The sequence below is a fragment of the Sus scrofa genome, chromosome 3, assembly GCF_054392235.1.
Source record: "Sus scrofa isolate SSC_HxYL_T2T_F1_AM1 chromosome 3, Sscrofa_HxYL_maternal_Yorkshire_Landrace_v2.0, whole genome shotgun sequence".
NCBI lineage: Eukaryota > Metazoa > Chordata > Mammalia > Artiodactyla > Suidae > Sus > Sus scrofa.
Genome location: NC_139385.1, coordinates 57,286,997 through 57,303,047, shown reverse-complemented (window position 1 = coordinate 57,303,047; position 16,051 = coordinate 57,286,997). Strand labels below are relative to the sequence as shown.

The following is a 16,051-nucleotide window of genomic DNA, read 5'->3' as shown; positions in this document are numbered from 1 at the left end:
CTAAGATTAAGGCAAGAATATGTGATCAAAGCTGTAGCCAGTACAGCAAGGCAAGGAAAAAGCATGTGCATTGGAAAGAAAGTGGTAAAAGTGTTTCTGTATTCAGATGACTGGATTGTTTATACAGAAAATCCCCAGCTATTTATGAAAGACCTGGAAGTAAGAATTGAGTTCAGCAAGGTCACGGGATACAAAATAAACATGCAAATTGCAGAATGCAGTTGTATTTTTATATACAATGAACACAAGGATACCAGAATTTTAAATATAATCCCTGTACAATTGCTCATAAAAATTCAAATGCTTAGGTGCAAGTTTAATAAGACATATGTAGGACTTAAATACCGAAAACTGCAAAAGCACTGATGAAGGAAACCAAAAATCTAAATAAATGGAAAGATACTGTATTTACGGATCAAAAGATCCTGGTGTTGTAGGAACCCTTTACTTTTAAGGTTATGGATTGAGAGGGAAAGTGGAGGCGGCAGCCTTTGGGCTACTCATGCATGTCCCATTACTAAAGGCAGCCTTTTTTTTTCTTCTTTTTATGGCTGCAACTGTGGCATATGGAAGTTCCCAGACTAGTAGTCGAATCTGAGCTGCAGCTGCAAGCCTAGGCCACAGCCACAGGATCTGAGCTGAATCTGTGACCTATGTTGCAGTTTGCACCAATGCCAGATCCTTAACCCACTGAGCGAGGCCAGGGATCGAACCCACATCCTCATGGACACTGTGTTGACTTCTTAACTCACTGAGCCTCAGTGGGGACTCTGCTGAGAGCAGTCTAAAGCCAGTCTAAAGCATTAAAAAGTGGATGCCAGCCCTAAAGTGTACCCTACTGAGCTTTACTCTGCTGATGCTCACCCTCAGGGCAGGGGAACCCTGGAGAGTTTCGGGGCCTCAGTGTTTGTCTCCCTTCTCTCACTGTGGTCCAGTTTGAGTCTTCAGAATAACAGCAGGCTCTGGCTGGCCCTCTGGACAGGCAGGATACACACAGACCCTACACCTGCTATATAGTACAGAGGGGCAAGAGGAGACAAGGCCTGGTTCCCAAAGGGGTCAGCCTTCTTGCTTCCTCACACTGATAATGGCTACAGTGCTGGGGGATTCTGTGCTACTGGTGCAGTAGTGCCGATGATAGACTTTTTTCTCTATATATACATGGTTTTTGAAAATATGAAAATAATTCTACAACAAAATCATTTGGCCACCCCAGGCAGTTTCAGCTATAATTTATGGCTCCGAGTCTCCCACCATTGTGATTTTGTTTTGCAAGATCCTCTCATTAGGATGCAAAATTCTTAAAAGAAAAATCTCAAGGAATCACAGTTCTGACGACTCACGTTAACCACCATGTCACTCATAGATATTACTAAGGCAATAATTCTGAAAAGTAAATTAATTTCCCTTGTGTGGGAACCATCTGAATAACATTTAGCTTCCTCTCTAGGGTAGACTGAGGGACTCTGGAAAGAAGCTGCTGCTTCTATGGCAACGTGATGTGATGGAGGGCTCTGCTTTTACCACCTTCTCTGGCTTTATTCAGTCCACCTTGTCCCTCCCTGGAATTTGGGAAGAAGAAAATTGGCTGGTGTTCTTAGGTACATAGGGGGGGCAGGTGCTTTTGAAAGCTTCATATGCTTTCCAACAATGACACACACACACAATTTTTTCTCACATTAGTTGACAGCTTGCTTTTTTTCTGTCAGCAATTTGATTATCTTTAATTTAAAGATGAGTGAAAGAGATGCTCCTCCTCACCCTAAAAATCTTTTTATAACAGTTTTAGTGATGCTGAATAGATTAGTGCTTTGGATGAAAGAAGAAAAAAAAAAGAGTGTTTCTTCTGGGAAATTTTTAAGTGGCTTTTCTAGATCAAGGATGAATAGAATAGAGGGTATCCTGGGAGCTCAGGATAACAGTAATGACTACGGTGATGGCACCTTCCATGCCTTGAACACCTACTATGTGTCAGGTGTGGACACTATCTCCCTTCATTCTTACCATCATTGTCAGTCTGTTTTAGGGTTGAGGGACCTACAGTGAATTTGTGTAACTTGCCCAGGAAGAAAATGCTTGTGTCAGAGCCTGTGAGACTGCTTTTGTCTGATCCGAAGCCTGGGTTTTAACCACTATGTTCTGCCTCCCGTCCTGTGATACCTGGGGTGATGTCATGTTGACTTGGTCCCAGGATGGCCTCTGAGGTGGGGAGGAGGGTGGTGGATTGGGCAGCATGAAGCACCAGAAGAAAAGAACAAACTCAGTGGGGAGGCAGCCAGGTTTGCTGGGTTTCATTGTGAAGGTTTGAGCTACACACAGTGTGTCAGGTCAGCCCTCTTTCTGGTGTAATTGAACCCTCAAATAAGAAGCTCAATGGAGTTCCTGCCATGGCTAAGTAGTAACGAACCCTACTAGTATCCATGAGAATGCAGGCTCGATCCCTGGCCTCACATAGTGGGTTAAGTAGCCGGAATTTCCATGAGCTGTGGTGTAGGTTACACATGCAGCTTGAATCTGACATGGCTGTGGCTGTGGCTGTGGCTGTGGCCGGCAGCTGTAGCTCCAGTTTGACCCCTAGCCTGGGAACTTCCATGTGCCATAGGTGCGGCCCTAAAAAGACAAAAAAAGACGAAGCAGCAGCTCAAGTTGGTTGATCTTCAGATCCGAGGTGACCCAGACCAGGCTCTCTACTGGTCCTTCAGAGTCAGGCTTACAATGGTCACAATCCAACTTACGCTGTTGGCCAGAAGTGGCCCACACGATGGACATATGGGCCACAGTTATTGTGCCTCATGTTGTCTCTTATCCACAGGGCTTCTGGGGTCTCTGCTGGGGTCATCCATCAGCTGATGGGAGGAAGTGGCCTGATCCTCATCCCTTGTGGTTCTGCAGCCTGCTCCCCTTGGCGTGGGCTTCTAGTGCTGATGGATGGGGCAGACAGCCTTTGCAGTCTAGGGTAGCAGAATGTTAGTCCCTACCAGACCAGGACTGGCCTTGACTTTAGGCCCACGGGATTCCTGCTGGAGAGGGCCTTTACATTCCTGGGGTTTGATTTGATGTAACTTTCGAGAAAGGAAAAATTAAAACAGCATAGGCTCTTTGTCTCTGTACTCTCTGGCCAAGAAAACCCGGGCTCTCCTCTCTGTGTTTATGCATTTGGGGCAGCTGTCCTGCTCTCCCTGTAGAGCCTTTGACACTGACACCAAAGCACCCCCATTTTTTTCTGTATCTGAATCTTTCTAACATTTAAAAATTGTCATTGACCCCATCACAGCCATCGAACTTCATCTATTCTATTCTGTGGTTGGACGGATAGACCCTTAAAAGGTGGGGGGAAAAAAGTGTTTGGAAGGTGCAGAAGTTACTGGGTGGGATCTCTGCAGGACTGGACAGGCACTTGGAGGAATATTCCCTGGGACCATGTTGCATATTTAATCACAATCCAAGCTGCTGTTAAAGAAGCACTCATCTCTATACTGTGTTTATATGCCTCTTCCATCTCTCCTACAAGATGGACTGAGAGTTGCCCATTGGAAGAGTGACAGCTAAGAGAAAGTGGATGGAAACTGTCAAGCCTGGTGATTCAGGGCAGGATTGCTTTGTCAGAACCTCAGGGAAAACTACTAAATGTTCAACTTTAAAAGAAAATAGCAAGAGTTATGTGCAGCCTGGCCCTTGGGTGATCCCAAACTTGACCCCAAGTGGGGTGGGGTGAGTTTGGGTGTGGTGAGGCTCAGGGCTGGGAGTCAGGTGTCTGTCCCATGCATTAATGGGTAATAAGGAGCCAGGATTTTACATCCTGGCTGCCCAGCTGACCCCATGCCATCTTCTGGGTCCACCCAGTGCCATTAAAATCTTTTGCTTTGTAACATAATTTCCCTTTGGGTTTCCATGTCCAGGAACAGCACAAAGAAGGGGACAAAGAGGGATAGGATGAGCTGTGGGCTCTCTGGAAGGCTGGAGGGCTCCACTGGGGCCAGTAGGAATTGGGTCCAGTGGTCCACCCTCATTCCAACCTGTCTGGACCCTGTTAATGAGGGAAGGTGGCACAGGGAGTGTGGCTGGGCTCCAGAATTTGCACAGCTTTTGCCTGCAGAGGTCGGCCCTTTGACAGCAAAGGAGGCAGGCTCTGTCCTCTGGCAGTGAGGATGCCTGTGGACCATTTTGTACCCCCAGCAGGTCTCAGGATCAAGGACAGAGGCCCAGCCCCATAACTCCTCTCCTTCCAATCTGACTGGCTGTCATTCAGAGCAGGCTGATGCAATGATGCTACAGAGCAGGAAACATGCAAAGCAATTATCTTTTTAGTAGGTCACTGGCCTCCTTTGGGAGAAGAGACCAGAGGGAGGACTGGGATGGCGGGCAGCACGGCCTCCCCCAGAGGCTGTGCGTGCAGTAGCTGCGCTAGTGATTAATAGCCGTGTCACTTTCCATGAAGGCTGCTTTAAGCAGCCGTGTTCAAAATTGAGTGGGAATGAAATAAAACAACCCCAAATAAGTGTTTCCTCTAGTCCTTATGAGTTGCTGGAACCCAGAAATAGCTTCTCAAATCTATAATTTTAAGTGGCATTGTTCACGGATACTGTGGTCCACAGGCATCACTTGCTGTTTTTCAAGACGGTGAAAAATTCAAGCTCAGTGATTCTGGGGTGTTTTGCTGGCCCTGAAATAAAAATTATGTTTGCAGAGAAAAATATAGGCTTTACATTTGTTTTTAAAGGAAAATAGTAACCCAGCAGAGGAAAAGGATAGGAAGAATATTGTGTCTATACGGATCATAAATTGGAATGGTAAAAACATCTCGCAGGCAGTAACTGGGGATTATGGTCTTGTGAGCTGCGTTCAGGGCCATGGGCCGGGACCCTGGCAACTGGAGGACCAGCCTGGACCATCATGGCCCTCTGTGAGGTTGACTGGGGCCGGAGTAGGTAAATAAGAGGCTGACCGGAGTGGCAGGGAAGGGTTCCTGCTCTGGCCAAGCCCTCTCAGAGCACAGTCTTGAGCCCCATCTCTCTGCTGCCTCTGTTGGAGCCAGGCTACCAGCTTGGGAGTTGGTGGTGGCCACCTCAGAGTCTCAGGGATGACTCTGGGTGCATCTCTGGGCAGGAGAAGGTGCATCGGCCTTTAGGGTCATATTTTCCCCCAGAGAAGCCAGAGAGCACATGTGATGGGTGAGAAGCTGGTGGGGACCTCCCAGCTCAGTGCTTGGGGAACTGTCAGTATCTTGGGCTGGAGAAAAGGAGGGAAAGAGTGTGGGTGCTGCCTGCCTTCCACCCCCCACCCCCGCTTTGTTTCTTTCATGTCCTTAGAAAAACCCAACAAAAAACCAGTGGTGTGTGGGCTGCTGGGCATAAGGGTCGGGTGGGTTCCTCATCTTATTTGCTTCCTCCATCACTGTTGTAACAGCCCACTGGCTCCCACCCAGCATTCCACTGTCTGCCAGTTGTGCTTTTATCAGGACATCTAGGAACAAGCAAACATTCTGAGGACACGTGGAAGGACGGATGGTGGAGTTGGGTGTGTTGCTGCTGGGAGATGGCAGGATACTGTCATGCAGCTTTCAGCCTTTCCCATACACTCACACCTGGCCAGGCTGGGACACCTGAAGACAGAACAGGCCTTCCCTCCACGTGCTATGAGTCTGGCCACAGGTGCTGTTTTAAAACCGTAAGTTGTGTTAGTTGTTTAGGTGTGAGGTTAGGAGGGAACATATCAGGATGTGACTGCCATTGAAAATGTAGCTTGTTACTCAAAGTTGCCAAGAGGTGAATGTCTGCCAGGCCTCTCAGGGCCACAGGGGGAGGCACCAGGGACAGCCGGGAGATGGAGGGGGGAGGATAAGAGCCTTTCCTGTGGGAAGGCATGGGCAAGGCAGGGTAAGCAGGCCAAGCAGCTTTAGGATTTTCCAGTTTAGGCTAGTTTGAATGATTTCAGCAGGTTTGGGGCATGCAGCCTCTCCTAGTGGTCTGGTGTCTGGCCAGGGGGAGATTAGGGCAGGGGGACAGCGACCCAGAGCAAAAGAGGCTTTGAAGGAGGTGGTGGCTGTGTGGGCTCTGGAATGACTGGTTGGCAAATGCAAGATGTAATCCTTTGCTTTCTTGAGGAACTGACTATTCCTGGGAGGGGCAGTCCCTCCAGGGACAGCAAGGGCCCAGATGTCAGTGCATCAAAACATGTGGTTATACAGGTACTCACGGCTCCAGCTTGGAAGGAAGAAGCACTCCCTCCTGATGGGAGAAGTGGCAGGTGAAATGCTTGGAGCATTCTGGGAAAAGCAGCTGGTGGCTTTCATCACTTAGATTTGGTGTTTGAAGGGAGAGGAGAGAATGTCTCAATGGGAGGAGAGGGCTGAGCCACCAAAAATTGACATGTGGCAGTTAGGGGTGAGGTTGGCTGCAGGCAGAGCCCTACCTGGACAGAGGCCCAAGATGGGAAGGTGTCTGCAGAGCATAGCAGAGAAAATGATTAGAACATTCAAGTGAGGCCAAAGTAGGTCTTGAATGCCAATCTGAGGCATTTGGATTTTATGCTGCAGGAGCTGGCCAGGGCTGTTGTGCCCTCAGGACTTCTCGTAATGAATTCATAAAATCCTACAGATACACACTTGGCCATATATCATAGTCACAGAACTTAATTAACAAGTTAGGTTGCTGATGTGAATTTATTCTGAATGAAAAAAAAGAAATCCAGGGCAGGGTTTGAAAACGCACAGCCTCCCCAGGCTTGCAGGTAATGTTGGTGCACAGGAAGGGCTGTGGGGACCATGTGGATTGTGGGGACCAGCCATGCCATGTCCAGAAGGGTTGATGGTCTGGGTTCCAGGGGTTCACATCATGGGAATGGAGTCCAGAGTTGCCAGATCTTGTTTGTTTGCCAGAAAGGCTGGAAATGCAGATTCTTATTGTGAAATCACCTGGTCACTTGGCAGTGCCTTAGCTACACTCTTCCCTCCCTGTCAGCACAATGGAAAGTACTGTGAGGCTGCATGTGGACCCTTGGTGGCCTCTTTCTTCCCTGCTCTTGTTACCCTAATTTAACCATGAGGGTCAAAGAGGAAAGGGGGTGATTACAAGGTGGTGTTGGGGAACCGAGGAGGGCAGGTTGGGGGGCAGATCTGGCATCTAAAGACATTCCGTGAGTTTGGAGTGGGCAGCTCTGTGGTACTTCATCTCTATTTCCTCCTTGGCAAGGCTCATTCATTCTGTGTGTGTGTGTGTGTGTGTGTGTGTGTGTGTGTGTGTGTGTGTGTGTGTGTTTAGGGCTACACCTGTGGCATATGGAGGTTCCCAGGTTAGGGATCGAATTGGAGCTGTAGCTGCCGGCCTATGCTATAGCCACAGCAACTCAGGATCTGAGCTGCGTCTGTGACCTACACCACAGCTCATGGCAACACCAAATCCTTAACCCACTGAGCAAGGCCAGGGATCGAACCGGTGTCCTCATGGATCTAGTCAGGTTTGTTAACCACTGAGCCATGACGGGAACTCTGCTCATTCATTCTTTCTTTCATTCAGCAAATATTGAGTATCTGCTGAGTGCCAGCCAAGACACAAAGAAAATTTGATGGGATCCTGTCTCAAATTATTGTGTTATTGCAATTATTTTTCTGCAAAAGAAAAACTCAAAAGTGTTGTGATCTGTCCCTTTCTCTTGCTGTTGCCATGTGAGTGATGCTTCCTGCAATGATGTTCTGGTACCAGATAAGGAAATCCTGGTGACTGAGATGGGGCAGGATGGGCAGAGGGAGGGGATGGATGCATGAAGCTCCCCTGTCTTCGCCACCTGGGCTGCTTCTGTTGGTATCCCCGGCTGTGAGCTTTGGGCTGTGAGCTTCAGGCTATGAGCTCAGTGGCCAGGCCTGAGCCTTCTTGACCTGGTGGACTCCCAGTGCCTAGTGTGGTGCCAACCCAGAGTAGGCATGCAGAAGTTCCCGAGAGAAGCAAATTGCATATGGCCATGTCTGGGTTCCAGGGGACAAGAGTTTAGCCACAACCACCATAGGAAAAATTACAGTATCATCACAGCATCTCAAAATGAAAGTTGAGTGTAGGGACAGATTGAGTTTGTAAAATGACCCGCCATTATGATGACACCATTATTGGGGCTGTGATGGTTTTGTTGGCTTCACAATGATCCAGAGAAAGCTGAGAGGTTTTCCTCCAGACTCTCAGGCTCATGTGGCATTGTGCCCCATTGTGGTTGGGGTGGACTGAGTGCATGGGCAAAGGCAGGGTGGGGTTGTGTTCCTTACACAACCATCTGTGGGGGGTTGGACTGCATCTGGGGAAGCTGTGTCCTTAGAAAATGAGCCTGTGCTCACAGTGTGCCCCTGTGTGCTTGTTGTGAGGTCTGGCCTCCTTGCCTCCCACCCTGCACGACACGGCAAGTGGTAAATCCCAGATGCTTCATGAACTGAAAAGATCATGGTGTCTTTTTCAAATTACAAACAGGAACAACATTAAAGCATGAATTTATGTTCAAGCAAGTATCAACTATAAAAAGATTTTGAAATTTTCTCTTTCCTCTCTCCCCTTGAGTGGTTGAGGGATATCCTCATTTCATGGTCTCTGAAGCACAGGTTCGCCCTGCCTCTTTGATAACCGAGCTCCAAGTGCACCTGTGCCCATGCGCCAGTGTGTGTGAAATGTTTCAGAGACGGACATTAAGTTCAGAGCTGTGCACAAAAGGGAGGCTGCCAAGCCCAGGATCTTAGATTGTTAGCTTGCACGGGGCAGAGGCCCTAGACAGGCTGGGCTCTGACTGTCTGCAGCCGCAGGATTCTATAAGACTAATCCATGGGTGACGCCTGGGGATGATCCCATACCACTTTATAAGCTGCCCCAAGGAGGGCCTCCATCCACCCTGACCCAGCTGCTTCAGAGCTGAAGGCAGTGCTGTCCACAGGGCACAGGGGTCCAAGCAGAATGTGAACACCTTTCCCACGAGGAACTGCAGGCAGGGATGTAGAAGGGTTGAAAATAATGAATCGCCTGGGAATCTGACAGAAGCACCAGTGTTAGCATCGCTGCCTTGTTGAGACTGTCCTTTTGAAATATGTCCCAAGATATGGCTCCTATCCTATTCATCATGTCAGAAACTTAGTAAAGCTGAATAATTAATGATCGCAGGGTACTAGGAACTGTAAAATGCCATGTAAATGTTAAGGGGTAAAAATTACTCTGTATTTTAAATAGATATGCTGCTTTAAACATATTCCATGACGGAGGAGTTCCCTTGGCTTAAAACAACACAAATTTTGTGTTCTCTTGTGGCTCAGTGAGTTAAGAATCCACTGCTATCCTTGCTGTGGCTTGAGTCCCTACCATGGCTCTGGTTCCATCCCTGGCTCTGGAACTTCCACAGCCGTGGGTGTGGCCAAAAAAATATTTCATGGTGGGAAGGTTAATTTCCAAAGGAGCTAAAAAGCTTTTTGTTGGACTGTCTTCAGAAACTTTTGACATCTTTTTACCTCAATTGCATTTGGGGAGATTCAGATACCCTGGATGCCGAAGGATTTGAAAGGCAGATGGCGGCTTGGGATGCCGTTGTCCCTTGGATTTTGGTAAATTTGTGTCTGCTTGATTCTCTCTAGCCGGAGGCAGTTTGGGCCCAAAGCCAAGGAGGAGGTCAAGATTATCGAGCACCAAACACAGAACATGCGGCTGATGCCTCACCTGGCCACGGCTTTGGCCTTGACCTTCGTGAGCAGGTGAGGTGGCTCTGGGGCTTTGCCCTCTCAAGGGAGGTGAGTCTGGGTCTCAGGCTTTAATGGGTGAGAGGAGAGGGGCAGGCAGGGGCTTCCCTTATTTATTTATTCATTGTTTATTTATTTAAAAAGTTTCCTTTTAACTGCACACATGAAGGAGTCTGTGGTTAAAATCCGGTGCTCAGGTTAAGCACAACACCCAAATCAGGGTGTATATGATGAAGGGGAGCCACGAAAAATTTGGCAAGTCTCAAAATGACATTTCTCCAGAGTTTCCAAAAAAAACAGATTCCAACAGTTCAAATTTCTCTCCCTCTGAAAAAGGTTCTGATTTCCACGAATATCTTCAAAATTAAGTCAAGGTATGTCGATGTGGTGGCAGGCATCAGGTTACTGAATAAAACAGCAGTGATGGTACTGTAAACTCACGCACAACTTCATGTTTTATGGCTGGCTTTTACCCATGTCTCCTAACACACAACAATGCCTGGGCAGTTGTGTGTCATTCTCACACTATGAAGATCAGAAAGTCAGGGACTTGCCTAAGATCACAGGTCCAGGAGTAGGTGGATGGAGAATATAACTCCAGACTTTGGACCCTTACTGGTGTTCTCCCCTCCTTTTGCAATCTTGTTTCTTGCATTAAGTACCTGAATTAATTTCTGAATAATTTAGAATTGGTGTGTGTTTGGAATTGACTGCACCAACGGGTAAGCTGGGGCCAGAGTTTAGGATAAGAAGGTAATTGAAAAGATTCCACCTGTCTAGCGTGCTGCCAGCTTGTAGGGGGCTGGGCTGGGAGGAGCTTGGATGGGTGCCCCATTGCCCTTACTGCACTTAAGGCTGAGTTTGAATAGTGAATCCCGCAGAATGGGTTTGGGAATCAACACTACAATTGATCCAAGTCCCCTGGGAGAAACTGTAAATCATTTACCTCTAACATCTTGCTTAAAATGTTTTTGAGGTGTTCTCGTCATGCCTCAATGGTTAACGAATCTGACTAGCATCCATGAGGGTGCAAGTTCGATCCCTGGCCTCACTCAGTGGGTTAAGGATCCGGCCATTGTGGTGAGCTGTGGTGTAGGTTGCAGCCACAGCTCGGATCCTGTGTTGCTGTGGCTGTGGCTGTGGCTGTGGTATAGGCTGGCAGCTGCAGCTCTGACTCAACCCTTAGCCTGGGAACCTCCGTATGCCGCAGGTGCAGCCCTAAAAAGCAAAAAATAAACAATAATGTTTTTGAATGTCTTTTAATTCACGTTGAACACAGATTTTAGTGTTCGATGAGTTTTGACAAGCACGGACGCTTGTGTAATGAACAGGGTGGTAGCCCCACCTCACCACCACAGCAGAGATAACCACCTTTCTGATTTCTATCCAATTAGCTTCTTTTTGCCTTTTCTTGACCTTCTTATAAATGGAATCATACAGTCTGTCTTTGTGTGTGTCCATTTTATTTCATTCAGTGTAATGTCTTGGTGTTCTTCAATGTTGTTGAGGGTTTAATTTTTACTGCTGAGTAGTAGCATTAAATGAATAAACCCCATATTTAATTCTTTTATTTTTTTTTAATTTTGACTGTTGATTTTATTGATTAAACAAATTAACAACAAGGAAAAATAAAGCTACATGTAAACTTAGCACAGTTGTAATTTATTTTCAAAAACTAAAGAAAACAAATATCTATAATAACTCTTATGTTTTACTCAGTGAAATCGCTATGGGTCATCAGGAGGCAAAAATTTACCGCAAAATATCTGTGTTAATTTTCATTTACTACCTACTCAGCTATGTGATGCTACATAATTAATTAACCCGACATTTTAATTTTTTCAAAAAAATAGATTAAGCATCTGATCTGTGCCAGGGATTTTGACAGGTGTGGAGGAAATTAAGGAGAATAGTATCTAGTCTTTGAATTTTATTTTATTTTTTTAATTTTTTCCCCCTATACAGCATGGGGATCAAGTTGTCCTTACATGTATACATTTTTTCCCCCACCCTTTGTTCTGTTGCAACATGAGTATCTAGACATAGTTCTCAATGCTACTCAGCAGGATCTCCTTGTAAATCTATCCTAAGTTGTGTCTGATAAGCCCAAGCTCCCGATTTCTCCCACCCCCCCCCTCTCCCATCAGGCAGCCGCAAGTCTATTCTCCAAGTCCATGATCTTCTTTTCTGTGGAGATGTTCATTTGTGCTGGATATTAGATTCCAATTATAAGTGATATCATATGGTATTTGTCTTTGTCTTTCTGGCTCATTTCACTCAGTATGAGAGTCTCTAGTTCAATCCATGTTGCTGCAAATGGCATTATGTCATTCTTTTTTATGGCTGAGTAGTATTCCATTGTGTATATATACCACCTCTTCCGAATCCAATCATCTGTTGATGGACATTTGGGTTGTTTCCATGTCCTGGCTATTGTGAATAGTGCTGCAATGAACATGCGGGTGCATGTATCTCTTTTAAGTAGAGTTTTGTCCGGATATATGCCCAAGAGTGGGATTGCTGGGTCATGTGGAAGTTCTATATATAGATTTCTAAGGTATCTCCAAACTGTTTTCCATAGTGGCTGTACCAGTTGACATTCTCCACACCCCTGCTAACACTTGTTATTTGTGGACTTATTAATGATGGCCATTCTGACTGGTGTGAGGTGGTATCTCATGGTAGTTTTGATTTGCATTTCTCTTATAATCAGCGATGTTGAGCATTTTCTCATGTGTTTGTTGGCCATCTGTATATCTTCCTTGGAGAACAGTCTATTCAGGTCTTTTGCCCATTTTTCCATTGATTGATTGGCTTTTTTGCTGTTGGGTTGTATAAGTTGCTTATATATTCTAGAGATTAAGCCCTTGTCAGTTGCATCATTTGAAACTATTTTCTCCCATTCTGAAAGTTGTCTTTTTGTTTTCTTTTGGGTTTCCTTTGCTGTGCAAAAGCTTTTCAGTTTGATGAGGTCCCATGGGTTTATTTTTGCTCTAATTTCTATTGCTTTGGGAGACTGACCTGAGAAAATATTCATGATGTTGATGTCAGAGAGTGTTTTGCCTATGTTCTCTTCTAGGAGTTTGATGGTGTCCTGTCATATATTTAAGTCTTTCAGCCATTTGGAGTTTCTTTTTGTGCATGGTGTGAGGGTGTGTTCTAGTTTCATTGCTTTGCATGCAGCTGTCCAGGTTTCCCAGCAATGCTTGCTGAAGAGATGTTCTTTTTCCCATTTTATGTTCTTGCCTCCCTTGTCAAAGCTTAATTGACCATAGGTGTCAGGGTTTATTTCCAGGTTCTCTATTCTGTTCCATTGGTCTGTCTGTCTGTTTTGATACCAGTACCACACTGTTTTGATGACTGTGGCTTTGTAGTATTTCTTGAAGTCTGGGAGAGTGATGCCTCCTGCTTGGTTTTTGTTTCTCAGGATTGCTTTGGCGATTCTGGCTCTTTTGTGGTTCCATATAAATGTTTGGATTGTTTGTTCTAGTTCTGTGAAAAATGTCATGTAAACCCAATTTTTTTAAATCCATTTCTCTCACTGATGAACATTCTGGTTGTTTTGGGGCTTTTAGGTACTATGAAGAAGCTACAATGAATAGCCTACCACAGGTCTTTCATTTTTCTTAGGGTAAATGCCTACAAAGGACTTGCTGGGTACATGTACATCCAATTTTATGAGAAATTACCAGTTTTTCATAGAGGTAGTGTCATCTTATACTCTCTAGGCAATGTACCAGCATTCCAGTTGCTCTGTGTCATTGCCAGATGGTGTTATTGTCAGATTTTGTCTTGTTTTCTGTTTTAATTTTTTTGGTCTTTCTAATGGTTGTAATTTTATTACCCTAATAACTAATGATATTGAGTATCTTTCCATGTGCTTATTTGTCATCTGTGTGTTTTCTTTGGTGGAGCATCTGTTCAGATCTTTCACCCATTTTTCAGTTGGGGTGTTTGTTTCCTTACTGTTGAGTATCAGAGTACTTTATATATTCAGGATAGCTTCTCTGGTGTCACAGATGTGATTTGCAAATATTTTCTCTGTCTGTCACTGTTCCTTTTATTCTCCTAAAAGTGTCTTAAGCAGAGCAACTGTTTTTAATTTAGATTTGATAGCTTTAAGTTTTGACTTGTTTTGAAATTGGATAATGTGAGTTCTTTTTTCATAATTGTTTTGGGTCTTCTCACTCCTTTTTCCCTTTATGTACTCATGTTAGAATCAGCTTGTAAATATCTGCAAGAAAGATGGCTGGTCTTTTGCTTGGGATTTTGTGGAATTTATAGATCAAATTGTGCTGACCTAATAGCAACAACAAAAAAAGACAAAAAAGACAAAAAAAAAAAAAAAGACAAATTGTGCTGACCTGACTTCTTAATGTCAGAGACTTGCAATTCATGGACATTGTATATCTCCATTTATTAAAGGTCTTAGATTTCTAGCTTCAGTGTTTTGCAGTTTTCAGCATGCAGATTCTGCATATATTTTGTTCTATTTATACCTAAGCATTTTACCTTTTTGTGGTTAGAGTTGTTTATTTCTAGTATATAGGAATACTCTTTACTTTAGTGTTTTGATCTACAATCTTGTAGATTTTAATGCATATAGGAGTCTTCAGAATTATCTATTTCTTCTCAAATGGCTTTTTGTGTATTTCATCTAATTTGTCAAACTTATGGCAGTTAGTGTTGGTTGTGGCATTCCCTTATCATCCTTTTAATGGCTGTGGAATCAGTAGTTATTTTCCCTCTTTCATTCCTGATCTTCTGTTCTCTCTGTGTCTTCCTTCCCCTCATCAGTTTGCATGGGTTTATCAATTGCACTCCTTTTCCAAAAAAACCATATTTGATGTGATTGATTTTCTCTAATGTTTTCTGCTTTCAATTTTAAAATATCTGCTCTTTGAAACAATTAAAAGAAATGTTTAGTATTTCTTTCTTCTACTTGCTTGACTTTAATTTGTTCTCTCTTTCTTCTCTCTCTCCCCCCTCCCTCTCTCTCCTGCTCTCTCTGTCTTAAGGTGAGAGGTTAAGTTACTGCTTTGAGACCTTTCTTTTTGTCTAACCATTTAGTACTAAAATTTCTCTCTAAGTATTGCTTTAGTGGCATTCCTCTACCTTTATTTTTTCTTTCTTTCTTTAAGGGCTGTACCTGTGGCATATGGAAGTTCCCAGGCTAGGGGTCAAATTGAAGCTGCAGCTGCTGGCCTATGCCACAGCCACAGCAACTGGGGATCTGAGCTACGTCTGCAACCTACACTGCAGCTGGTAGCAGCACCAACCCTTAACCCACCATGCGATACCAAGGATCGAACCTGCATCCTCATGGATACTAGTTGGGTTTGTTACTGCTGACCCATGACAGGAAACGCCCCCTCCCCTGCTTTTGATAAGTTGTATTTTCATTTTCACTTCATTCAATTCAAAATAGTTGACAATCTTCCTTGAGACTTCTGCTTTGACTGCTTTGATTATTTAGAAATGCTGTCGTGGTCCAAGAATACTTTCACATGAAGGATTTGTTCTTTCAAACTTAAGGCCCAGAACACACACACACACACACACACACACACACACACACACACACACACACACTTAACACATTCCACATTGAGAAGAATATGTATGTTGTCATAGTTGGGATGGTAGTTCTATAAATGTCAATTAGGTTAAGTTGTGCTCTGCAGACCACACACATCTTTATTGATTTTCTGCCTACTTGTCTATCAAAGGTTGAGAGAAAGGGGCTGGCACTTCCAACTACAATTATAAAATTGTCTGTTTCTCCTTTCAGTTTTAGTAGTTTTCGTCTCAAGTATTTTGACTTTTTTAGAGGCATGTACATACATGGATTATTATATTTTCTTGGAGAATGGACCCCTTTATCATTACGTAATTTTTCTCTTAACCCCCAAAGCATTTCTTTTCCTGAAGTCTATTTTTGCATATTAAGCTGACTCTTCCGGGTTTCCTTTGTTTAGTGTTTTCATGGCACATATTGCTTCTTATACTTATGTTTAATCTGGCTATATTTTTTTAAGTGGGTTTCATTGTAAAACAGAGTAGGGTTGGGTCTTGATTTTTAAATCCAGTTTGAAAATCTGACTTTTACCTGGTGTGTTTAAACCAGTTGCATGTTAAGTGAATATGTTTGGATTAAAATACATATTGATGGCTGATTTTTATTTTCTCCATCTGTTTTTTGTTCCCTTCTCCTTTTTCCCCTGCCTGCTCTTGGATTAATTAAATACTGTTTATCATTCCATTTTATCTCTTTTATTGACATTATTTATATTTTTTTGGAAAATGCTTCAATTGTTGACCCAGGATTTACAGTGTACATCTTTAGTGAATTAGAGA

The 16,051-nt window shown here is 44.2% G+C and overlaps 1 protein-coding gene across 31 annotated transcripts in view; it reads left to right on the top strand.

Moving 5' to 3' along the window:
- ACOXL (acyl-CoA oxidase like) overlaps positions 1-16,051 on the top strand; it is a 359,990-nt gene that overhangs the window by 175,278 nt on the left and 168,661 nt on the right. For all 31 annotated transcript variants that reach the window (XR_014839628.1, XR_014839629.1, XR_014839634.1 and 28 more), the window contains one exon: positions 9,593-9,709. Coding sequence is in view for 14 of the 31 variants with exons in the window: in XM_085016057.1 (XP_084872183.1) it covers positions 9,593-9,709 (117 nt within the window). In the remaining 17 variants the exon portion in view is untranslated. The remainder of the gene's footprint in view (positions 1-9,592; positions 9,710-16,051) is intronic.